Source organism: Bubalus kerabau, chromosome 17 (assembly GCF_029407905.1).
Source record: "Bubalus kerabau isolate K-KA32 ecotype Philippines breed swamp buffalo chromosome 17, PCC_UOA_SB_1v2, whole genome shotgun sequence".
In the NCBI taxonomy this organism is placed as follows: Eukaryota; Metazoa; Chordata; class Mammalia; order Artiodactyla; family Bovidae; genus Bubalus; species Bubalus kerabau.
Window position 1 is genome coordinate 8,384,060 of NC_073640.1, and position 26,732 is coordinate 8,410,791.

General features: G+C 43.1%; 1 protein-coding gene across 1 annotated transcript; it reads left to right on the top strand.

Moving 5' to 3' along the window:
• Window positions 1-690: 690 nt before the first annotated feature.
• Window positions 691-9,484, top strand: CLEC3A (C-type lectin domain family 3 member A). The gene is made up of 3 exons (XM_055553529.1): window positions 691-805; window positions 6,382-6,465; window positions 8,993-9,484. Exons 1-3 carry the CDS (start codon window positions 691-693, stop codon window positions 9,385-9,387), a joined length of 594 nt encoding a protein of 197 aa, XP_055409504.1. The 3' UTR covers window positions 9,388-9,484.
• The last annotated feature ends 17,248 nt before the right edge of the window (window positions 9,485-26,732 follow it).

Sequence of the window (26,732 nt, forward strand, 5' to 3'; positions counted from 1 at the left end):
TTTACATTAATTTTATGGAAAAAATTCACTGTCTTTCTTTTCTTTCTAAGGTGTGTTTCCCCAAGAATTTAACTCTTGCTAAACCCACAAAATCCTAATAGGAGGCCCTCTGACTATCTCCATTACTCCGTGTGAATGAACTCTTACCCAGCTCCATATGAGCTGTGTAGACACACGAGTGTGGGTAGACACACAGGTGGTGCTCTGGCATAACATGCACATACTCCCACACAGTAACTTTCCTAGATCTGTGTATGTCATTGAACGCACTTCTCAGAATATTAAGTGAACTGCAGAGCTCCAAACCAAAGACTTCATCAGAGTCTTCACAGAGAGACCCCAAGCTTCCCGGACTTTAGATTGAAAAAAAAGGAAAGAAAAGAAAGACAAAACTTTTTAGTCCCTTTATAAACTCTGATATGCTCTGAAAAGGCAAGTCAAGTAGGAAAATTTTCTTCGCAGGAATTTTTTTTTTAATGCCTAAACGAGACATGAGAACAGGGGCCACCTTATGCTGCAGCCGGCAGAGGCACTCAAACTTTCCATCAGCAGGATCCCAGCCAAGCTGCACAGCGCGCTTTTATAAAGCTGGCCCCAGGCATCTCAGGGCAAGATGTGGCTGTGACGTCTACTCTGCCCTTAGTACTCCAGAGGCACTGCCACGGTGGCTGTCAGACTCGCCCCACAGCCATGGCAAAGAATGGACTTGTAATTTACATCCTGGTTATCACCTTGCTCCTGGACTTAACCAGCTGCCACGCATCCAAGCTCAAAGCCAGGAAGCACAGCAAACGCCGAGTGAAAGGTAACAAGGTGCCTCCATCCAGCAGAACTCTGGGCTTGCTCAGGGTGGGGAGGAGGTGGATGACATTCATTTCCAGACTCCCCCCCGGAGACCATCTCTGGTGGGGGTTACCATGTCTTCATGCGGATCTGGCATTTTCAGGGGACAGAGTGACCTCTTAATTCTCTGGGACTGTTTGACATTTAAGGGAATCATATGGGAGGATTCCGGGTTCGTAGGATAAAAAAGGCTCTTGCAAAAAGACTTTCTGTATTGTATATCCTTCATCAGGTGAGCTTAGGCAAGAGAATGTTCATTAGAGTGTGACAACCTGGATACAACGCCTGCTATTTGGAATGAGGGATCAAGTAGAACAAATCGATTAACAGAGTATACTGTTTCACTCATAGATATTGTACAGCTGTTCAAATTCATCTGTAAGATAACTATAATCTTATTCAATGTGTAGTAGAGGATAGAGCTATTGGTAATGTGACTTTTGTTTCATCAATAGATATATTTTCATATCCTTGGGAATATAAGGACAATCTATATTATATGTTTAAGCTTCTTCATGTCATAGAGAAGTTTTAAGTCTTTCACTTAAAAATATTTCAACACACAAGTCATACAGCATTTGAAAATATGTTAATGCAAAACAATCTCCAAGCAATCCCAATTTGGGGTGGCTTGAATTGGATTGAAAAAGTGAAAGTGTCAGTCGTTCAGTTGTGTCCAACTCTTTATGACCCCATGGACTGTAGCCCACCAGGTTCCTCCGTCCTTGGGATTCTCCACGCAAGAGTACTATAGTGGCTTGCCATTCCCTTCTCCAGGAGATCTTCCTGTCTCAGGGATCGAACCAGGGTCTCCTGCTTTTCAGGCAGATTCTTTACCACTGAGCCACCAGGGAAGCCCTGAATTGGTTTAAAAGAGCTAAAAAGTCTTGCAAGGAACAGAGATAATGGCAATGTACATGCAACACACTGAAACTAAATCAAAACTAAATCATCAAGAAAGGCGTGGTGTGATGTGCATCTCATTCTGAGTTATTTTCATGCAGGAGATTTCAAGGTAAATATTGACACTATTTCCTCATCAATTTCACTTCATTAGGAACAACACACAAACAGTAATACCAGCAAAGTTAAAGTCTTGATTTAACACAAACGAATGGCTGGCTGGTGAGAAGGGAGCTTCTCTTGCTGTGTCATGTTGTTAAGATTATGAAGTGCCCTGCTTTAGTCTGATGTAAGATTTCTTTTTGGTTTTTTGATAATTGCTTTATAACACTGTGCTGGCCTCTGCCACACATCACCATGAATCAGCCAGGTATACACACGTCCCCTCCCTTCTGAACTGCCCTCCCATGGCCCACCCCAGCCCATCCCTCTTAAATGGAATTTTTTTTTCCTAAAGAAATACTACACTTCTCTGTTACCTCCTTTAAAGAGAGATTAAAATATCCCTCATGAGCGATGAAGCATCTTGTGGAAGACAAAGGCAGGGACGGGAAGGGGAGAGATGTGGCATTTCTGCTGGGTGATGAGGCATGTTTTGTCGCCAGCCTCTCTTTGCCACGAAGAAGGCGTGGTCAGCTGGTGATCACCCAGCAGGGGTGTGAATGTGTGAATGTGTGTGTGTGTTCTCTGTGGGTGTTTCTGAAATAACTACAGTTCAGGGCATTATGTTCTATCCTCCAAAGCACACACACACACAAGTGCACACACATGCTTTTGTTTGCTTTTTAACCGACTGGGTCCAATCCTAGATATCATCCTTCCAAAGCAGTTTGGCTCATTTTTTGCTGTGAGACCCAAGAAAGTAGATTCTACAATACGCGAAGCCATTAGCCTAAACCGTTAAACAGTTCTTTTAAAGTGCCTGGAAATAATACCAAATCTTATGAAAGCAAAAGCAAAAGTCATTTTTTTTTCTCTCAATTCTTTCCATAGAATTAACCACGATTAACTGCTAAGAGATAATATTCCCAGAGTTTTCTTTAATGCCCAATTAAAAATTGATTTGTTGTTGTTTAGTTGCTAAGTCGTGTCTGACTCTTTGTGACCCCATGGACTGTAGCCCCACCAGGCTCCTCTGTCCATGGGATTTTCCTAGCAAGAATACTGGAGTGGGTTGCCTTTTCCTTTTTCAGGGGATCTTCTCAACCCAGGAGTCAAACCCGAGTCTCCCACTTGGCAGGCGGATTCTTTACTACTCTGACACCCGGGAAGCCCTACTTTTAACAAAATAAGTGTTGGCTGTCTAAAGTACTTAGCAGACAAATTAGTTGATTTTATCTGTTAACTCTTGGATAACCTCACATATAAGGCATTCCTCAGTCCTTTTAAAAGCTGCGTAACATTCCATGTGTGGATGGGTTATGGCTTATTTAATCTCTTCTTTCTTGGTGAAGCTTTATGTTCATCAAATCTATCTCTTTTTGATCCAATGCCTCAGTGAATTGCTTTGTACATAGATATTGATCCCAATGCTAGAATATCGTGATGATACTTCTCTAGAAGTAAAATGGTAAGTTAGTTACACCACCTGTCTTTCAAAACGGTAGCATGAACTTGTGTTCTCAACTTCAGTATATGAGAGCGCCTACTGAGTTTCTCTTGTGGCTCAAAAGTTAAAGAATTGGCCTGCAATGCAGGACAGGAGACCCAGGTTCAATCCTGGGTCAGAAGGAACCCCTGGAGAAGGAAACGGCAACTCATTCCACTATTCCTGCCTGGAAAATCCCATGGACAGAGGAAAATGGTGGGCTACAGCCCAGGGAGTCTCAAAGTCAGACACGACTGAGGGCCTAACATGCACACACACCTTGACAACCTGACCTATCGTCAGTTTAAGCTGTGCCAGCCTAACAAAACCCCAAAAGACTTTTAATTTGCATCTCTTTGCTTATTAATGAGGTTGAGATATTTTTTCATGTATTTACTGGTCATTTTTTCCAGCAATTATTTTTGTATTCTTATCCGGTACCTATTTTTGGAGAACAACAATAATAAAATGAAAGGGAGCCTTTAAAAAACTTAAAATGGTAACAGTGATTTAGCTCCAAAAACAAGTTTCCCCTGCTATTCACTTCATGGGCCTCAACAAATTAGGTTAAGCAATGCAAGTTATGTTGTAGTAATGAATTAAATATAATCTCTATTTAGTGATATAGTTGTTCCCTGCATTCATTTTGACAAAACACAACCACATTTCTCACAAAGGACAGAAGCAGACTCCAAGCCACCTGGATAACGATTTCCATAATGGTCTCCCAGGAGCCTAATATTAATTCATGTGCCTTCATGTTAATTACAATGTTTACAGCTCCCCTGTGGAGGCCATTTACTCAAATAGTGTAGAGCTGGAAGCTGGGAGGAACTGGGGTGACATCTGTATGGCTCACAACTTGTAACCTGGAAGAAAACTTAGCAGTCTTTGCAAGTCTGGCCTCCAACAGCCACTGGCTTTGCATAGTGAATGCACCCCTATATTTATTCTGGGTTGAATGGCCCTGTTGAGGAAACCCTTGTTATTGTGCTTCTCAGCTGAGCTATCAGAGAAGGCAACGGCACCCCACTCCAGTACTCTTGCCTTGAAAATCCATGGACAGAGGAGCCTGGTAGGCTGCAGTCCATGGGGTCGCTAAGAGTCGGGCACGACTGAACGACTTCACTTTCACTTTTCCCTTTCATGCATTGGAGAAGGAAATGGCACCCCACTCCAGTGTTCTTGCCTGAAGAATCCCAGGGACGGGGGAGCCTGGTGGGCTGCTGTCTGTGGTGTCGCACAGAGTCGGACACGACTGAAGCGACTTAGCAGCAGCAGCAGCAGCAGCTGCTGAGCTATTGGATGCCTTGAGAATGGATGTCCGTGCCTGGATACCCCAGGAGGCATTTCCCAACCTGAATGTGGGAACACCTGACTTGCAAAGCACATGTTTAAGGGGGAAATGAGTCAGCCATGTTTGGATACTGGCCTGTCCTGAAAACACCCAAGACAGAACACAGATTCTCCAACTGGTACCCCCGCAAAGAGGCAGCTGGGAACAGCCATATCAAGCTTTAAGCGTCTTAGCTGCTTGAGGCTACGTAGTAGGGACCAAGCAGGTAAAGGTGATCACTGTGCAGAAACAGATGGGAGGAGTGGAAAGAGAACAGATTTGAAGACAGCAAGATTCAAATCCCAACGCTGCACCTTACAGCTGGGTGGTCTTCGACAGGTTCATTCAGTTTTCTGTGCCTCTCTTTTTTTCTGAAGTGATATTGTCTATTTCATAGTAACATTGAAAGAATTCAGCTCCTGGCACACAGTGTATGGTGGCTTTAATATTTTTAACTGTGTATTAAGATTTATTTATTATCATTCCTGCTTTTGAAGAGCTCACAAGTTTTCAGTTTCTAAGACACTGCCCAGCAGGTCTGGATTTTTGATTAGTCAAAGTTACTAATTTCCTACTCCTTACTTATACCCAAGGAGAGCCATGAAGATTAGCCTAATCAGGGGACATCCAAGACTAAGTAAATTGCTAGTCCTTAATACAGAAGTATTTTCATAGGGCTGTTTATCACTGCCTTTCCATACTTCTCCATGAAAACCACTTAACCCTGCTAGGAGCCATTACATGGGAGCATCAGTTGAGTAGGGGTATTGAGGCCAGGGGACTTAGAGACCCAATTAAGTCTGAGTATGAGTTCTACCACTTGCCAATTTAGCTTATTGAGTTCATTCTCACTCTTCAGTGGGAATCTCATTTTCCTCCATTCCTAACTATCTTTGAAGACTAAATGAAAATAACATGAAAGTATTTTGTATGCCATCATTTATTCACTCAATAAACGTTATGATTGATTATGTGCCAAGCATCATGTGAAACATCAGGAATACCATGGACAACCAGAGAGATAAAATTAAGTAAGTAAAGAAACATGATTATAGATTGGAGAAAGTGTGTGGAAGAAAAACAAAGGTTCAAGGAAAGAGACCAGCCAGAGAGATGTAGAGAGGATGATCAGAAAGTCTTCTCAGAAGAGGAGATGTTTAAGCTTGATAAGACGATGGATAAGGGAGTTCCCTGGCAGTCCAGTGGTTAACATTCCATGCTTCCAATGCACAGCGTGAGAGTTTGATCCTTGGTTGGGGAACTAAGATCCCACATGCTGTGGGGCCAAAATAAAATAAAACTGAAGTCTTAAGAAAAAGAAAAAGGACAAGACCTGGGCCAAGAGTGTCCCAGGCAGAAAGAACACACTCGAAGGGTCCTGCGATGTTCTAGAGTGCATTGAAAATCAACGAGTCTAAAGTCTAGTGATGGACAGTGAGTCACACGGGATACGGCTGGAGAGACAGACAGGCGCCCCACCTCATAGAAGAAACTTCCAGTATTATTACCCCCACCAAACCCTTGCAAATCTTCCTGAACAACTTGTGTTCATTCATTGTTTTTCATGTACTCTGGGCTCAGTTTCATCAAAATCACCCTCGGCTTATGTTCTGTATCCTGAAACTTTATCTTATTTTGTTTTATTTGTACTTTATTTTAATCATATGTTGTTTTATTCATCCTACCCCATCCCACTCTAAAAAATCCTCAGAGAAGGATGGAGACCTGAAGACTCAAGTGGAAAAGCTCTGGAGAGAAGTCAATGCCCTGAAGGAAATCCAAGCCCTGCAGACAGGTGAGACTCGTCTTATCTCAACAAGATAGGAAAAGAAATTGTGATTAGGCAGCAATTCAAACCACATTGAGAGTGCATGTCATTCTAGGTGAGATTTAAAAAAAGAGAGAGACATTGACAAGGCAGAGATGAGTCCAGGACAAAGGATTCAAAAGCTGGGAGGATGAATGTTTTGGGAAATCAGCTTGATTTTCCACTTCCTTCACCTCTCAATGAGTGGAATAAAAATCAAACCAGGCATTATTTATACATTTTAGAAGTCCATCCTTTTTTTTTTTTTTTTTTTTTTTTTGCTGTGCTGTGCAACATGCGAAATGCCTGATCTTAGTTTCCTGACCTAGGATGGAACTCTTTCTCCCTGCTTTGGGAGCACAGAGTCTTAACCACTGGACCACCAGGGAAGTCCTCCTAATTCTTTATTAGGCAATGGAACAAAACTGAAGCAAGTATTAACTAGATAAAATAGCCAGCATTCCTTTAGCTGTTTACTAAGATGTTTAGGTCCCCAGGCAACTCAGTGGTAAAGAATCCGCCTGCCAATGCAGGAGACCTGAGTTTGATCCCTGGGTCAGGAAGACCCTCTGGAGGAAGAAATGGCAACCTACTTCAGTATTCTTGCCTGGGAGATCCCATGGACAGAGAAGCCTGACGGACTACAGTCCATGGGGCCACAAGAGTCGGACATGACTTAGCAACTAAACAACGACAACAAAATAACCCACTGAGAGCTCAGCCGAGGTGGAACTAAACCCAGGGTCACAGGACTCAGCTCTGGCCACACTGAGTGGGTCAGATGCTCTGGAGAAGAGCTTGCCAGCAGGGGGCAGCAGTGAGTGTTCCTAATGGCAACCCACTCCAGTGTTCTTGCCTGGAGAATTCCAGGGATGGGGGAGCCTGGTGGGCTGCCATCTATGGGGTCGCACAGAGTCGGACACGACTGAAGCAACTTAGCAGCAGCAGCAGAGCTCCCAGTAGCCTATGAAGCTCCCAGGGCGAGGAAATGAGAGCCACGCTGGGCAGACTCAGGAACACCCCTGGCCTGCAATGTTCACATCCTCAGGGAGGAATGCTGTCATAGCAACTCCAAAGGCAGAGCTTTGAGGGTCCCAGAAGAGAGCTGCCCAATCATACGAGTTAATGCCTTCAAGGAAGACCAAAGTTACGGCTTTTTCATCAGCTATTTATGACCCCCAGGGCTCCCCAGGGGGCTCAGTGGTAAAGAATCCCCCTACAGTGCAGGAGACATGGAAGACATGGGTTCAGTCCCTGGGTCAGGAAGATTCCCTGCAGAAGGAAATAGCAACTCACTCCAGTCTTCTTGCCTAGGAAATCCCATGGGCAAAGGATTCTGGAGGGCTGCAGTCCATGGGGTGACCAAAGAGGCAGACGCACCTGAGCGATTGAGCTCAGCACATTGACAGCTCCCAGGCCAGCTGTATGCTACCAGTCTTGAGCCATTTTTACCACAAGCAATATTGCCTCGTTACACTGCTGGCAGGTCCCTTTATCACGTTTCCTGGGAACAGAATCAGGAAGTTAAAGGAAGGTCAAATGAGTTTGCAGAAGGGGAAAGAGCTTGGTTAACCCTTCAGCCATAGTTGGGGGCTATAATAATACTTTATAAACATCAACCCAGTTCAGTCGCTCAGTCGTGTGTGACTCTTTGCGACCACATGGACTGCAGCACACCAGGTTTCCCTGTCCATCACCATCGCCCGGAGCTTGCTCAAACTCATATCCATCATCAGCACATTAATCCTTCAATAATTTATGAGACAGATGCTGCTATAATTCTTCTCAGTTTACAGATGAGGAAACTGAGGCACAGGGAAATTAAGGCTGACACAGATAATACATATCAGAACTGACACCTAAGCTGAGGCAGTACGGCCCTGAAGCCTGATTCTCCAATGCTATGCCTTAAAACTATCTTTATATTTGGCTTATATCCTGGATAAGATAAACAATATTTAGCTTATTGTTATGTGCTGTGGGCTCAGTTATCTGCTGTAATCTTACATGCAATGTAAGTCACCTTTTTATATGCTAACAACTCTTTTGAGCTTCATTATATTGTGCGTTCAGTTGCTTCAGTCGTGTCTGACTCTGTGACCCTGTGGATTGTAGCCCACCAGGCTCCTCCAGGCAAGAATACTGGAGTGGGTAGCTATTTCCTCCTCCAGGGCATCTTCGGGATCCAGGAATCGAACGCGTGTCTCCTGCATTGGCTGGCAGATTCTTTACCACTGAGGCACAGGGAAGCCCCAAGCTTCACTACCCTGATATGTAAGGACAGTGTAATAAGAATCCCACATCATGGGACAGTTGTGATCATGATACAGGTTCATTTATATAAAATGCTGGGCACAGTGTCTGACTCTGTGCACAGAGTCTTCATTACACGCTGACTCACCATTGTCTCTATGCATCATCCTTTCCACAACTATCTGCTGCTATTGGCCAGGGCCAGTTCTAGATTATTATACTCCCATAGCATGTTAATATGTCAAATCTCACATCTTTACAGTCTGTCTCCGAGGCACAAAATTTCACAAGAAGTGCTACCTTGCCGCGGAAGGCTCGAAGCACTTCCACGAAGCCAATGAAGACTGCATTTCCAAGGGCGGGACCCTGGTTGTACCCAGAAGCGCGGATGAAATCAACGCCCTCCGAGACTATGGTAAAAGGAGCCTGCCGGGGGTCAATGACTTTTGGCTGGGCATCAACGACATGGTCGCAGAAGGCAAGTTTGTTGACGTCAATGGGCTTGCCATCTCCTTCCTCAACTGGGACCAGGCACAGCCTAACGGTGGCAAGCGGGAAAATTGTGCCCTCTTCTCCCAGGCAGCTCAGGGCAAGTGGAGTGACGAGGCCTGTCACAGCAGCAAGAGGTACATATGCGAGTTCACCATCCCCCAATAGTCCCTTCTCAGGTGCCTCTTCCCAGAAAGACCGGTCATGATTTACAGGCTGATGGTTCTCAAGAATGGTTCAAAATCGTCATAGGGGAGTGATGTCCCTAGGAATAAGAGAGACAGCCAAGCTTGCTACCACATTCTATTGTGATTTTTGCCCTCCACGGGGATTGGGGGATCGGAAAATAATCATTCCGTCATGTACACACTGCTCAAGCAGCTTCTGCAAAAATGGGCTATTAGACCTTCCTCATTCCTGGTCGCTCTTCCTTGTATAGACCAGGTGTGTATTAAAAAGACAATGGCCAGAAAAGCAAGCTGTAGGCTACCTGGAAGATTTTCTGTTAAAGGGTTCGTATGTATCTGAGTGATGAGGTGCTACATAATCCAAAACCTTTTCAGTCTGATGCTCGGTCTGCTCCCCTCTAGTGACAGCATCTCATTAGCCGTCACCCTTTGCTTGAGTTGCAGCATCCCCTGGTGGGACATGTAACTGCTCTGTCACATGGACACATAGAAGTCTCAGATAAGCTCTGGTTTAACTCTGTTTTCTTCAAACCCACCCCACTCCTGCCCCCGCCCCCAGTGATATACACATCGTTTTTTTTTTTTTTTTTTTTTTTTTTTTTTTTAAGTTCCCAGTAAAGATCTGAAAGGAAATGTTAAGGCAGCATATTTGGTCAGTTTCCACCCCAGTATGACATTACAGTTTCCAACCTGAATAAGTAAACCGAAGGCAGAACAGAGTAGCAGACTACAGAAAAAGAGAAACTTTTTAAAGTCTCCTTTCCCCCTGCTTTAGTTTTATGAAATCAACAGCGGATATTATACATCTTAGTTTCCTTTTTTAAAATATATTTTACACAGATATACATTTTAACAATCATATATTTAAGTCTATTAGGCAAAAAATCTATATTTAGATTGAAAGTTGGAAGGTGGATTTAAAAAACCTTTTTTGAGTTACATGTACATCTATACTATTTTTTTATTCTGCCAAGTGCTGCTCCCCCTAAATTGTTTAGATTGTGTAATGTAATGCCATTGTTTAATAAGAAATTATGAAGTTAAGGCTTGGGGAAAATAGGTTTTTTAGAAGCAAACAATTCTAGGTATATTCTGTTCTTCACATAAACATCTTTTTTTTTTCCTTTAAATGTTGAATATGTTTTGGGAACAAAATCCTTCTTTATAAACTTAATTATGTATGCTTGGAGTTAAGTTTTAGTTCTTCACACTGTACAATAATAATAAAGCCTGAATTCTGATCAATGTGGGGTTATATGGGTATTGTCTGCAGTTATTCAAACTATGTTGGTTTACATCAGACTTGAAGAAACTGGGGGAGAAATGCACTAGATTTGATCAAACTGGTGATTTAGATGTACTGTAAGGATTGTTTTACTTGAGAATAAAGAAGTAAAGTGGGGACAGAGGAAGAGAACTTTTTAAAAGTTGTACCTGCCGTTGTTTTTGGTTGACCCTGATCAATTTCCTCTTCCCATGCAACCACAGTCTCCGCGTGGGAATCTTATCAAGTTGCAGACCCCATAGGTCTGGGCTGAGGCCCCAGATTCCTCACTTCTAAAAGCATCTAGTGGAAGCCAACAGGGCTGGACCACATACCACAGTCTGAGAGCAAGGGTCTGAACCTGTAACTACTTGCCCAGAGACAGTCTCTGCTGATTCAGGTCTGTTCCCCTTTAACTCAAGTCAAGGGTAGGACCTACAGTTAATCTGTGTGAAGAACAATACTGAGAGCAATTTTCCCACCCATCACAGATGCTTCCAGCCATATCGTTATATGATCTACAAAATAATCAATTAGTTAAAGGAAACAGTAATTGAGACTCAACTTAGTGATTTGAAGGAAAACGTAGCTCAAGGCTCAAAGGCTTAAGTTGAATAGAAGTTCTTATGCTAAAAATAAAGATACAAAGTCTTTCCTGCTCTCTGATTTACACAGAACTTTTGTATTCTCACCAACTTAAGTACATCTAACAGATAAAGAAGCCCACTAATTTTAGCTATTTAAATTATTAATTTAATCTGATGTCAGAGATTCAAAGGACACTTACTAACTATAAAGCACCATGGTACATAATACGTAAGGACATAAAGGAAGTAAGGGATGGTATCTATACTAACTCACAGGAGGAGAGCAGGACTTGCCACTGGAGTCCAGGAAAAAAATATTAGTAGCTCTAATTACATATGAAAATTGTGAATTTACAGGTTATTACTATCTAGTTTAACCTAAAACTGAAACCCACAAAATGGGCACTGATTTAAACAGATTCTCACAAAGAAACACCACATTGAACATACACTAACAGTAAGAGAAAATGTGCCCACATTCAAACAAGCAGAGCTAACACATCTACTGGTCCAGAGAGGCATGCATATTCCAGGCAAACCCATTCAGAATCTTTCCCAGTGATTGCCAATGCCACTGGGAGTCATCAAACGCTTTTTGCTATTTTATTTTTGCTAGAAACATTAAACAGGAACAAAGAGAATTTAGGCTTCTGACAGAATTCTTCCCTTCCAGTTGGATGCAATGTGCAGAATGAAGCCAAACATAGATAAGCAGTGATGAGAAATGACAGGGTGGAGAGGGAAAACAAGGAAGGGGAGAGACAGAGAGAGAGAGAGAAAATGAGTGTGTGTTTTCACAAAATGCTGAGTTGATCATTCTTAAAGCCCTGGTTTTTATTTCTGCAAATTCTCTGAGCTACTGTACAATCCCTTTCCTTTTGCATCTGAGCTAGCTGGAGTTGGCATACTGACCAGGATAGCCTAGGTTATGACTTTGCAGAGCTTACATCTAGAGAGGCAAACAAACAGTAAACAAGCAAAGAAAAAAACAAGATCATCTCAGAAAATATGATGAAATGTCAAAGGACTGACATGACAACGTGGCATAACAAATGACACAATTAAAATGACACAGGAAGGAAATCAAACAAGGAGATGAAAGATGGAGTGACGAGAGGGACTACTGCCAGATAGAATAGACAACTTTTGTAATACACTACCCCGCCTGTTGAAAGAGGATGGAAAAGAAAGCGATCCATCAATCTTCAGGGCAAAAGTCCTAGAGAGACCCCAAGAACACTGACTAACCCCAAATCACCCAGCAAGCTGGGGACAGAGCAGGGACTGGAATTCAATTTCCTGTCTCCCAATGCCAGCCCAGGTCAAGGTCAGTTAAGGTCAAGGGACTTGGAGTCAGAAGACCTAGACTCCACACTCACTACATGCATGATTTCAGGTAAGAATAAACGTTTGGGTCCTCACTTCCTCCTCTCTCAACAGAAATGATAGATCATCCACAGAAATCTGAAAATATAATTGCTGAGCAAGCAAGCACTCTGGATATCGCATCTTTAAGAAAATGAAGAGCTTTGTTCCATTAAATAACCAAAACATCTCACGAAAGAAAAATCTGAAGAGTAGGGGGGAAAAATTAGAAATTATCCTTTATCTTGGTCTTTTTAATTCATTTATCTAGTTAATAGTTATTCAGCACATGTATCCAGCAGTATCTTTTTACCACCTTCCATGCAAGGTAGAGGTTACATCATTAGGCAATGTTATATCCTGCTTTATTTTACTTGTAACCATTTTCCTAGCTTTTCCATAATGCACTTTCTATGGTTCCATAATATTCCAATGTTAATTGAGCACATAAATGAATGAACGAAGGCTCAGTCACTAAGTCACGTTTGACTCTTAGCGATCTCATGGACTGTAGCCCACCAGCCTCCTCTGTCCATGGGATTCTCCAGGCAAGAAGACTTAAGAGGGTTGCCATTTCCTCCTCCAGGAATCAAACCCACATCTCTGGCATCTCCTGCAGTGGTAGGCAGATTCTTTACCATTTTGCCATTTATGAGTGGAATTTCACTTAAACTTCTAAATATAAATGTTTAGTCTTTATGTAAATAAATAGAAATTTTGCTTTTCATTTTTATTCTGTAAATAATGCTCTAATGAATATTTTTTGGCAATTTTTTTTCTCTTTGACTGTAGATTTTTCTCCCTTGTTAAGATAGATTTCCAGGCAGTCCAGTGGTTAAGACTCCACTTTTCCACTCCAGGGGCAAGGGTTCGATCCTTGCTGGGGAACTAAAATCTCCACATGCAGTGCTGAGTAGCCAAAAACAAAATAAAAATAAACCTAAGCAAAGAAAGACAGATTTCCAGAAGTGGAATTGTTAAATCAAAGGATAGGAATAATCTTAGCCACTTTGGATCATGGTGTGAAATTGCTTTCCGAAAGGACTGTGCTAACTAAAGAGGCAGCATGCCCTGTAACACCACTAAATTTGGAGTCAGCTCGTCCTGGGTTTGAATACCAGCATGCATGCTCTGTGACCTGAACAAATCATTTTACCTGGCTGAATACATTCCTAATTTATCAATAAACAATAAAAGTAAAACAATGTGAAGGGATTCTTAATATTTACCTTAGAAAACTGTTAGGATTAAAAATAAACACAGAGTTAATAGCTGGTAATAGTTGATTTCGGATATATTAATTATTCAGTTAAGAGTGGGATGGTGGAAGTGAGAGAAGTACTTGGAAGAAGCCTCATAGGTACCAGGTAATATTATTTGTTATATTCATTTGGCTTCCCTTGCGGCTCAGCTGGTAAAGAATCCGCCTGCAATGTGGAAGACCTGGGTTCAATCCCTGGGTTGGGAAGATCCCCTGGAGAAGGGAAAGCCTAGCCACTCCAGTTTTCTGGCCTGGAGAATTCCATGGACTATACAGTCCATGGGGTAGTAAAGAGCTGGACGCGACTGAGTAACTTTCACTTTCATTTTATATTCATTTGAGTTACACAAATTCAAGCTGTGCTAAAAACTGGGAGTGGAGACCAGCATGAAATAAAAAGTTACCAGAAATACATATAATTACAAAACAGGATGAATGCATTTTAAAACAAAACAGGGTTTTAGAAAATCTCCAGAAGCAAGACAAACTTCAACGGGGACTAGAGCCCTTTATGACGTGAAGGGGTATACTTATCAGCACCCGCTTGGGGAAGTTTTTACATGTTCTTGCTGCCTCCCCACGGACGTGCCTAGAAGCCCTGAGAGAGGCAACAGAGGGGGCCACATAGGGAGCCCTGCCTTGGGGAGCACCTGCAGCTCTGGAGACGTGCACACAGCCCCTGGCAGGCCTGGGCAAGGAGGCACAGGGCGGTGTGCAAGGCGATCGCGTGGCCCGACAGCACCGAGGTGCTGGTGCTGGACGTGGCGCTGGGCACGCTGCTGGCGGAGGTCAGAGGCGAGGCGCGCGCAGTGGACGCGCAGGGAGGGTGAGGCGGGCTACTGCGCTCGTCGCTGTCCACCTGGGCCGGGTGCTGAAGCCGATGCTTCAGAACGCCCGCGCAGAGCGCGTCTTTCGGTGGCATCTCCAGCCACTGGGAGTGAACCTCAACGACAGAGAGGGCTTCTGGCCCAACAGCCAGGCCACTTTTTCATCTAGGTCGGAGTCTTCCAGGAGCACCTGCTTCCTGGGGAGGAAAGGGCAGCGGTCTGGCTTCTGCCTTCTTCTGGGCACCAAGGTGAGGGAGGAGGGGTCTGGGAAAATCCACTGCTCCTTGTCTTACCCTTTCAACTGCCAACACCAGCTGACCACAGGGGTCCAGTGACAGGTGATGGACATAACTGTCTTCTTTCCTTGCCTTGTAATGGCAAAGCTAATTATCAAGCCACCTTTTTGACAGGGAGGAAGCAGCCCACAAGCTGACTCGGTTTTCTCATCTGTAAAATGCAGATAACATTTGAGGACATCTAGAAAATGAAATTAATATTCCCACTCAATTGAAGTTTTGTGATGATTTCATGAGATAGTGCAGGCAGAAGGACACTGCCCAGGTTCGTTGCTCGTAGGAGATGCTCAGAAGATGAAAAGCATCACCATCCGCTGCAAACCGAGTTATGAGGCCTGGAGATGGGTGGGCCTCATCTTTTTAGAGGTAAGTACTTAAAACTCAAATATCAGGTGGCTCTGAGAAAAGAAATTTCCTGAGTATTCAGAGAACAATGAGAAGAAGATTAAAATGACAGGAATTTTTTTCCCAAGGTGTAGATTTAGTCAGAATAAGCAACCAAAATCAGTCCTAGAGATTCCTTTTTAACAGTGAACACTCACTTTTAACATGTGCTGTCTTTTAGCATGATATTGAAAACAATCTCAAATAATATTGTAATTTTTGAGTTAAATTTCTTCTTATAAAATCTACTTATAATCTTAGGCCCAAACTATAAGTTAACTGGGCTGATTATGGAATAAAATGATATTAGTAAATTAATATATGTGGGAATAAGGTCTCCACTCCAGTTCATAGTCTAGAGTGAGGTTGGTGGACTTCCAATATTACCCTTCAGCACTGACTATCTTCATGGCCTAGGATGAGAGAGAACAGCCTTCCAGTAGATGCAGCGGTGCACCCAGACTCCCTTCTGGGATGCAGGCACTCACTCCAGCTGCTGGGAGTGCTGGCTCCCAGCTGCTCACAGATGAAGCCTCCTGAGCAGCTGCCCTCCACTAAGGGGAGCTGCTTCACTCAGGGTTACACCATGTCCTGGGGAACCTCATAATGATGAGGCGAGACAAAGACCTGGCCCCTTGCCTCAGTTCTGGGCCTTGCTGAAGGGACATCCCAGCTTTAGCTCTTTGCACAGGGTCAGCTGAGGCCTCTGTTGTAACTGCATTCCATTTCAACTTCTTCCTCTCCTCCCTTGGTGCTGGTCCTGGAGACATCCCCCTCACCTGCCCCCAACAAAACTGCAGCATGAAAATCTCATTTCTGAATGTATTTATTGAGAAACCTGACTTCTGACACTCTAAAAGCCTCTCTGTCCTCATCTGTAAAATGCACATGGTAATCACTACATCATAGGGCTCTTGGAGAATGCAGTGAAATAATACCAGTAGAGTGCCCAGCTTGGAGTCTGACATAGACTGAGTTCCCCCTACCCCGAATCCCCAAATCAATCTAGAGAATCAGTGCAATCAGGGTCAAAATCCAAGTTGGCATCTTGGCAGAAGCAAAAACACATATAGAAATTGACAAGTTGGTTCTAAGATGCATATGGCAATGCCCACAACCAGAACATACAAAACAGTCTGGAAAAAGAACAAAAAAAGAGAACTTACAAAAAACTGGAGAACTTACATACCTTGACCTCAAAAGTTACTACAAAGCTGGAGTAATCCAGATATTGGTATAAGCATGGACATATATCAGTGGAATAGAGTTCAGCAATAAACTTGTATACTTATGGGCAAGTGATTTTTGACTAGAGTGCTAAGATCATTCAATGGGGGGAAATAATCTTTTCAATAAACGATGCCAGGACAATTGGACAGTCAACATGCATCATAGTCAATTTGGAACATTTCCTTCCACTGTATAGTAGATTAACTAAAAAGAGATCCAAGACCTCAATGGAAAAGCTAAGACCATAAAAATCTTAGAAGAAGATATAGGTGCAAATCTTTGTGACCTGGATTAGACAACAGTTCAAGCAACAATGTGGAGAAGGCAATGGCACCCCACTCGAGTACTCTTGCCTGGAAAATCCCATGGATGGAGGAGCCTGGTAGGCTGCAGTCCATGGGGTTGCTAAGAGTCAGACACGACTGAGCGACTTCACTTTCACTTTTCACTTTCATGCCTTGGAGAAGGAAATGGCAACCCACTCCAGCGTTCCTGCCTGGAGAATCCCAGGGACGGGGGAGCCTGGTGGGCTGCCATCTATGGGGTTGCAAAGAGTCGACACGAAATTGACAAGTTGGTTCTAAGATGCATATGGCAATGCCCACAACCAGAACATACAGAACGTACAAAAGTCGTGTCTTTTTCGGACATGACTGAAGCGACTTAGCAGCAGCAGCAGCAGCAGCAAGCAACAATGAAAGCAACAGATAAATTGGCCATCAAAATTAAAAATTTAATTAAAAAAATTAAAAACTTCTGATTTTTCTCAAGACACTATGAAAAAAATGAAAAGACAACCAACAGAAAGGGATAAAATATTTGTAAGTCATGCATCTGATAACAGATTTGTATCTAGGCTACACAGAGACCTATTTACAAGTCAACAATAAAAATATCATCCAATTTAAAAATGGGCAAAAGATTACATTCTACTTCAACAATTATTTCTGCACACGAGTCATCTAACTTTGCAGGTCTGAGGGCAAACTTTGTGTTTTCACACTTTGTGTGAGCTGCTTTCTGCAGCTCCAGCACCTACCAAAGGAGAGGCAAAAGCATTGGCTTCAGTAGGAGACCTATGCTTCCGTTACAACTCTGGCACTTAACTAGTCCTTTGATACTGAACAAGTCACTTCACTTCTTCAATCCTCCTCTTTCTCAACTATAAAATGGGCCTAGTAATAACCTACTTCATGGAACTTTGGAGACTGAATGCAAGAGTGCATGTCAACCTTTTAGCACAATGCCTAGGATAATAACTAGCATTGTTGTAAGTTGTAGCTATAATCCTGAGTTAATAAAACTATTGTGACAAATAAAATTATGTTTCTTTAAATTAATTTTTAAATTTTTTTAAACTGTGGCTGTGCTGTCTCTGCTGTGGTGCTTGGGCTTTCTTCAGTTGCAGCCTGTGGGCTCGGTGGTTGCAGGACACAGGCTCCGTTGTCCCGCTGCATGATCTCAGTTTATAGATGACCTTATGAGAATGGTGATAGTACCAGTCTGACCCCAAATCTTTGTGGTGGTTGATGGCTCCCTTGGGGAGGCCGGCTATGTGCTGGGGCTCAGTACAGACTGTGTGGTGGCCTTCTGCAAGGCTTGTGGGGCTAAGGCTGCCATCACAAGACTGGACCAGAGATGGGTAAGCCTTGGGGGGTCTTTTACACTCTGTTTTCCCCACTCATTTCAATCCAAACCAGTAAAAGTGAAAGTGTTAGTTGCTCAGTCATGTTTGACTCTTTGTGACCCCATGGAAGCCTTCTAGACTTCTCTGTCCATGGGATTTTCCAGCCCAGAATACTAGAGTGGTTAGCTATTCCCTTCTCCAGGGGATCTTCTCGACACAGAGATTGAACCTAGGTCTCCAGATTGCAGGTGGATTCTTTACCATTTGAACCACCAGGGAAGCTCTCATTCTAAAACAGAAAGTTGATTATTGGCTCATTTATTGTCTACAGGCTAGTCTGTTATGCCTCTGGAAACTTGTTTACAAAGAATACTTGTGGATGGCTTCCAGGACACATTGATCAAGTGATCGTCCTACTGGACTGCATAATGGCAACTCCATGGCTGAGTAATCAGCAGTGGGAGTGTTAGGGACTGTGACTTCTCTAATCAATTTGTGCTAATGATGCAATGAACATAACCTGACATAGACCCAGAATGCTTGGGGTATCATTTCATTCCAATCGCAATGGCCATCATCAAAAAGTCTACAAATAATAAATGCAGAAAAGAACGTAGAGAAAAATGAGTGACCATCCACCTCCTACACTGTTAATGGGAAGGTAAATTGGTGTAGCCATCATGGAGAACAGTATGGAGGCTTCTTAAAAAATACTAAAAGCAGGCTTACTATATGATGCTGCAGTCCCACTCCCAGGCATATATCTGGGGAAAAAACTATAATTCAAAATGATACATGCACCCTAATGGACTGTGCATGTATCACTGTTGTGCAATTCACAACAGCCAAGATCTAGATCAACCTAAATGTTGATTGACAGGTGAATGGATAAAGATGTGCTACATACCTACAATGAAATATTACTCAGCCATAAAAAGAATAAAACAGTGCCACTTTCTGCAACGTGGATGGCCTAGAGAGTATCATACTAAGTGAAGTAAGCTGGACCGAGAAAGACGATTATCATGTGATATGGCTTATATGTGGAATCTTAGAAAAAATCAAATGAACTTATATACAAAACAGAAATAGACCCACAGACATAAAAACAAACTTATGGTTACCAAAGGGGAAAGGGGGTAGGGAGGAATAAATTAGGAGTTTGGGATTAATACATATACAATACTATATATAAAATAGATAATAAACAAGGACCTACTGTATAACACAGAAAACTATACCTAATATTTGTAATAACCTATAAAGGAAACTATCAATAACCTCAGATGTGCAGATGACACCACCTTTATGGCAGAAAGTGAAGAGGAACTCAAAAGCCTCTTGATGAAAGTGAAAGAGGAGAGTGAAAAAGTTGTCTTAAAACTCAACATTCAGAAAACGAAGATCATGGCATCTGGTCCCATCACTTCATAGGAAATAGATGGGGAAACAGTGGAAACTGTGTCAGACTTTATTTTTGGGGGCTCCCAAAATCACTGCAGATAGTGACTGCAGCCATGAAATTAAAAGACGCTTGCTCCTTGGAAGGAAAGTTATGACCAACCTAGATAGCATATTGAAAAGCAGAGACATTACTTTGCCAACAAAGGTCTGTCTAGTCAAGGCTATGGTTTTTCCAGTAGTCATATATGGATGTGAGAGTTGGACTGTGAAGAAGGCTGAGCGCCGAAGAATTGATGCTTTTGAACTGTGTGTGGTTTTGGAGAAGACTCTTGAGAGTCCCTTGGACTGCAAGGAGATCCAACCAGTCCATTCTGAAGGAGATCAGCCCTGGGATTTCTTTGGAAGGAATGATGCTAAAGCTGAAACTCCAGGACTTTGGCCACCTCATGCGAAGAGTTGACTCACTGGAAAAGACTCTGATGCTGGGAGGGATTGGGGGCAGGAGGAGAAGGGGACGACAGAGGATGAGATGGCTGGATGGCACCACTGACTCGATGGACGTGAGTCTGAGTGAACTCCGGGAGTTAGTGATGGACAGGGAGGCCAGGTGTGCTGTGATTCATGGGGTCACAAAGAGTCGGACACGACTGAGTGACTGAACTAACTAAACTAATAAAGGAAAAGAATCTGAAAAGAATGTATATACATTATACTGCTGCTGCTGCTGCTAAGTCACGTCAGTCATGTCCGACTCTGTACAACCCCATAGACGGCAGCCCACTAGGCTCCTCCATCCCTGGGATTCTCCAGGCAAGAACACTGGAGTGGGTTGCCATTTCCTTCTCCAATGCATGAAAGTGAAAAGTGAAAGCGAAGTTGCTCAGTCGTGTCTGACTCTTAACGACCCCATGGACTGCAGCCTACCAGGCTCCTCTGTCCATGGGATTTTCCAGGCAAGACACTGGAGAGGGGTGCCATTGCCTTCTCCAATATACATTATATACATATATTATATGTAGATATATCTGAATCACTTTGCTGTATACCTGAAACTAATACACTGTAAATGAACTATACTTCAGTTAAGTAAATAAATAGTTAAGCATCTAATTTAAAAAAACCCAAAAACCAGAACAATCAGTCTTTGGGCAAAACACTGGTTATCTCAAATAATATTGGCCAGAGAATTCATTACCCTGTCTTGTAGGAACTGACTGATCATCTTACGCACATTAGGCAGTAACCAGAGGCAGAGTGCACACAGCCACTCATGATCAAAAGAAAGTCAGTGTTTCATGCCAAGCATGAGTTACTGAAACTTACCTGCCTTATCTGACAATCTCCCTCTTGAAACCTCCCTTTTATAGCCTCACAAGTTTCTAGGAATCACAGGAGTTCACACCATCCAAGGGAAAAGGGGTGGAGATGTGTCAGTTAACGTCTATGCTTGTCAATAGCAGTCCTGAGACAACTGTTTGGGTGTCTCTGTCATCCCCAACAAAAGCACCTTAGTAACAAGACTTCCTTCGGTCTCTATAACAATAAAACACTGAGGAACCAGCCAACTTTCTTTCTCTTCGCCAGGAGATCTTCCCGACCCAGGGAATGAACTCAGGTCTCCTGCATTGCAGGCAGATTCTTTACCGTCGGAGCCACCAGGGAAGCCCCATGACAAGTACACAGTTGTTTTTAATTCTTCAAAGAACTGGCTTGCAACCTGAATGATACCATATCTTGATGCTGACCCAGCCATTCAAAGACATTATCCTCGCTTTTTCTTATCAGGAAGTAGACCTTCCACCAAGTGAAAGTGGAAGTGAAGTCGCTCAGTCGTGTCTGACTCTTTGTGACCCCGTGGACTGTAGCCTACCAGCCTCCTCTGTCCATGGGATTTTCCAGGCAAGAATACTGAAGTGAGTTGCCATTTCCTGCTTCAGGGGATCTTCCCAACCCAGGAATCGAACCCTGGTCTCCCACACTGCAGGCAGACACAGTCTGAGCCACCAGGAAAGCCCAGACCTTCTACCAAGATGGACATCAAAAAATTCCTATATTCTAGACCTTAGAGCTTTGTGTCTTTAGAATCCTTTAGTAAATACTTCCCCAAAGGCTTTGGGATATTTTTCTTTTGCTCTGGGTCTTAGTTTCACTTCAGTGTAAGAGAGAAGGCCTAAAAAACAGTTTCTGAGTCTCCGAATATCAGCTTCCAATTTGGGCAACTTGTGACTAAGGGGAGGAGAATATACTATCCCAGTATGTGCCACTTTGGCATGAGGGTTATTTTGAGCTAAAACAATTAGATCCAGCAGATCGAAGAATAATCTTTTCCCTCCCTCAGTTCAGTTCAGTCACTTAGTTGTGTCCGACTCTGAGACCCCATGGACTGCATCACACCAGGCTTCCCTGTCCATCACCAGCCCCCAGAATTCACTCAAACTCATGTCTATCGAGTTGGTGATGCCATCCAACCATCTCATCCTCTGTCGCCCTCTTCTCCTCCTGCCTTCAATCTTTCCCAGCATCAGGGTCTTTTCCAATGAATCAGTTCTTTACATCAGGTGGCCAAAGTATTGGAGTTTCAGCTTCAACATCAGTCCTTGCAATGAATATTCAGGACTGATTTCCTTTAGGATGGACTGGTTGGATCTCCTTGCAGTCCAAGGGACTCTCAAGAGTCTTCTCCAAAACCACACACAGTTCAAAAGCATCAGTTCTTTGTCGCTCAACTTTCTTTATAGTCCAACTCTCACATCCATACATGACTACTAGAGAAACCATAGCTTTGACTAGATGGACCTTTGTTGGCAATGTCTCTGCTTTTTAATGAGCTATCTAGGTTGGTCATAGCTTTTCTTCCAAGGAGCAAGAGTCTTTTAATTTAATGGCTGCAGTCATCATCTGCAGTGATTTTGAAGCCCAAGAAAATAAAATCTCTCAGTGTTTCCACTGTTTCCCCATCTATTTGCCATGAAGTGATGGGACCAGATGCCATGATCTAGTTTTCTGAATGTTGAGTTTTAAGTCAACTTTTTCATTCTCCTCTTTCACTTTCATCAAGAGGCTCTTTGGTTCATCTTCACATAAGGGTGGTGTCATCTGCATATCTGAGATTATTGATATTTCTCCCAGCAATCTTGATTCTAGCTTGTGCTTCAACCAGCCCCACATTTCGCATGATGTATTCTACATATAAGTAAAATAAGCAGGGTCACAATATACAGCCTTGACAAACCCCTTTCCCGATTTGGAACCAGTCTGTTGTTCCATGTCCGGTTCTAACTGTTTCTTCTTGACCTGCATACAGGTTTCTCAGGAATCTCAGTCTGGTATTCCTATCTCATTAAAAATTTTCCACAGTTTGTTGTGATCCACACAGTCAAAGGCTTTGGCCTTCTCCCCTCCCTCTGAACTGCCTTAAAGAGTTTAGATAGGGGGCTGGTCCCAGGAAGAGAACTATCACCAGAGATAACTTTTTACACAGTGTCAACCACAACTTGGCACTTGCCATCTACCTCTACAAGGATTAAATCACGTGCTTCCATAGCTGCTGATTTTCAACATCTCCAAAAGGAGTTCAGGGTAGAGAGCAGAAAGGAGGCACTCTGTGCTCCACGGAAAAATTGGCCAGACAGGTTCTTATAGTTAGGTATTTTCAGGAGCTGATTTCATGAGCCCAGTTCTTGTATCTCCTCATATTTAAAGCACTAAAATCCCTGGTCCACATGACTAGCAGAAATATTCTGCAAAAAAATGTGAGCGTGATTGCACGTATCCCCCCTTCACCAAAATCACTTGTATACTGACCTCCCTGCCGCCCTGCACCACCCTACTTCCTGCCTCTTTGGAGCAGTTTCTTAGCGCTATCTGCAGTCCTCATCTTGCCCCAAAAAAACTTAACTCACACCTCTCAAATTGAGCACTTTTTAAAGTCAACATCAGAAAGTGTTATCAGCATGGCAAGGCAAACATTTGTTTACCAAACATGTATTCTTCTCATCTTCTTGTGAACCATCTCCCACCCCTTTGAAGCTCCTGGCCCTTACCCCTTTCTGCTTAGCTAGGCATGTAAGCCTCAGCTACCTGATTGCCAGAGAACCTCACATTTTTGTGGGGCTTCCTGATGTACGACATTTGTTTTTCTTCTGTTAATCTGTCTTATGCCATTTTAATTATCAGATCAGTCGAAGAAATTAGCAGGGAAGAAAAGAAGTTTTCCACTCCTGTATGACCACAGAGTTACTTAAAAAAAAAAAAATCCTTTCAATTATGTTGTCAGGTTTCAGCTGAGAGAGCAGTAAATATGCCTGGTAGTACTGAACAACTGCTTGAATACAAGAGACATCCCCAAAGAGAGGGCAAAAGCTACTGCCCTCTGCAGATCCAGAGTCACTCTCAAAGCTAAAAGGAAGAAGGACTTAGACAATTCTCCTGAGAGGTGGTAACAGTCAGTAGGACCCCAGCCACAAACTGAGGTGCAATGCATATTTTGGCCATACTTCGGGGGTCCCAACCTGATGGTTGTCAAGCCAAGTTCTCAGGACACAAAATGAGACAGCAAGGCAGTAGCTGTCCTGGGAAAGAAAGGATGATAACCAATGTTTGTCCTGCCAACTGAATTTGGATCAACCAGACACCACGGATTGCCATCTGCGAGAGCTGACTTTGGTAACAGTTCTTACCTTTTGTCGGCTTCCGCCAGCTTTCCCAGGATGCTGTCTGTGGGCTCTGGAGTGAGTAGGGTGTCCCAGAGGGTTCCATGCTGGTCACCAGAAACTGTAGAGGAAGTAAAGTTATTATTCCTCTGCTTGTTACAAAGAGTGCCTGGCTGAGAACGCCTTCTCTAGGCATCTCATAGATGGATAAGCTTATCTAAGATGGTTAAGTGACCCCACTGAGGGCACTGCAATTCTTGATTATCTTTAGTAACTTTAACCTATTAGCTCAGCCTGAAAAATTTTATTCACCAGCGACATCACATTGACTCCATTCCAGTTTAAGTCAGACCCAGTCTGACTCCAGATCCGATCCACTTTCTGGACCTGATTAGCCTCCAGTGGGTTTCTGGACCCAGGCCAGAAAAACACATGCTCAGACGGTCTGGAAGCTCATGAGGCGGAAGCCAGGGACCCAGGACCGGGAGGACTTGCCCAGCCCCTCCAGGGACTCAGTTCCTGCGTGCTGGGGCTCCTGGCAGCTGTCTGGGGTCTCCTTTGGTTCCCTTCCTGATATCAATTTTAGTTAATATGCACTAAATCGGGCATATTAAAAAAAAAATTAAAAGCCGATGAACAGGATCTCAGCCAGATGATCAAGGTCAGCCTCAATGCTGCTAAGTCATGGGGATGTCAGACACCCTTAATTTGATGTGGTAAGAGTGGCAATGGCACCCCACTCCAGTGTTCTTGCCTGTAGAATCCCAGGGACGGGGAAGCCTGGTGGGCTGCCGTCTATGGGGTCACACAGAGTCGGACACAGCTGAAGCAACTTACCAGCAGCAGCAGCAGAGTGGCACTGTGTCTCTGTGGTCTTTTCCCCAAACACCCATAACCCCAGATGAATCATGAGAAAAATAGCAGAGAAATCCCAGCCGCGGGATATCCTGCAAAACACCTGACCAGCACTCCTCAAAACCCTCAAGGTCATTAAAACAAAAAAGTCACAATCTAAAGGACCTAAGGAGACATGAAGACTAAATTGTCCTTGGTGGACTCACAGGAGAGAGAAAGGACACTGGGGAACACTGAGGAAATACGAATAAACTCTGGACTTCCAGTGATAATATCATATCCATATTGATTTGTTAATCATAAAATAAATGCACCATATTAATGTAAGATGTTAATAGGGGAAATGTTAATACAAAATATTCATTGGGTGTCAGACGTATGCAAATTTTTTATAATTTTTCTGTAACTCTAAAACGATTCTACAATTAAAAGCTTACCAATAAATATCTAGAGGATATTTTGCTTTTTTGGAAAATGGCCGTGGCTTTCTAAAGCAGTGGCCCGCAAACTTTAAACTTCAGACAAACCACCTGGCAGCCTGCTAAAATTCAGATTCTGATTGGCATGGGGTCTGAGAAGTTGTATTTCTAATTATCTCCCCCGACCATACTGAATGGGCTTCCCTGGTGGCTCAGATGGCTCTGCCTGCCCATTCAAGACGCCCAGGTTCGATCCCTGGGACCATACTGAATGAAGGCAATAAGCACCCTTCACAAAAAGAAACACATTGTCAGAGGAATCATTTCCAATAAGATTCCTTCCCCTCATCTTTTATTAGTGGAAGTTATGAGGGAGTTGGCTGGTTTTCTAGAGTGGTCTTTGGATGTGCCTTTTTCTCTTTGTGAAATAAAATTTGCATTTTATGGCAAAATAAAAAAAATTTAAACAATTTAAAAATTCTCTTTCGGTTTCTTCTCTCCTCCAACTATGATATATCCACACCATGCATTGACCAAAACCTCCCCCATCAGCAGGAATATCTGCTGCTCAACCATAAACAGAAACATTCTCCTAGCATCAACAAGACAGCTCATTTTGGGAGTTCCTGGTAGTTAAGACTCTGCACTTTCACTGCCGAGAGCCCAGGTTCAATCCCTGGTAGGGGAACTAAGATATATCCTGCAAGCTGCATGGCTCAGCGCCCCCATCTCCAAAAAAAAAAAAAAAAAATGTACAGCCTTCTGTTTAAAACAAAACTTATGTAAACTGTCTTGACTTCTAACGGGTGAAACAGTTCTCAGAGATTTCTGAGATACTCTTCTCAGGTTATTATAATCCTCAAATTTGGTTTGAATAAAATATACCAATTCTGTCTTAGACTGACTGGTCAATTTTTTGCCAACACCCTTTTGCTGCTGCCAGATAACTTTGTACTGCTCAGAATTTAGGTGTAGCTGGTACATCTTTTAAGTTTGGGCAGTTTTAAAACTTCAGAAGCCAGGAATTTCCTGGCAGACCAGTGGTTAGAACTCAGCGCTCTCACTACCAGGGCCCCAGGTTCAATCCCTGATCAGGGAACTAAGATCCTGCATGTTGTGCAAATGGCCAAAAAAAAACACACAAAAAACAGTAA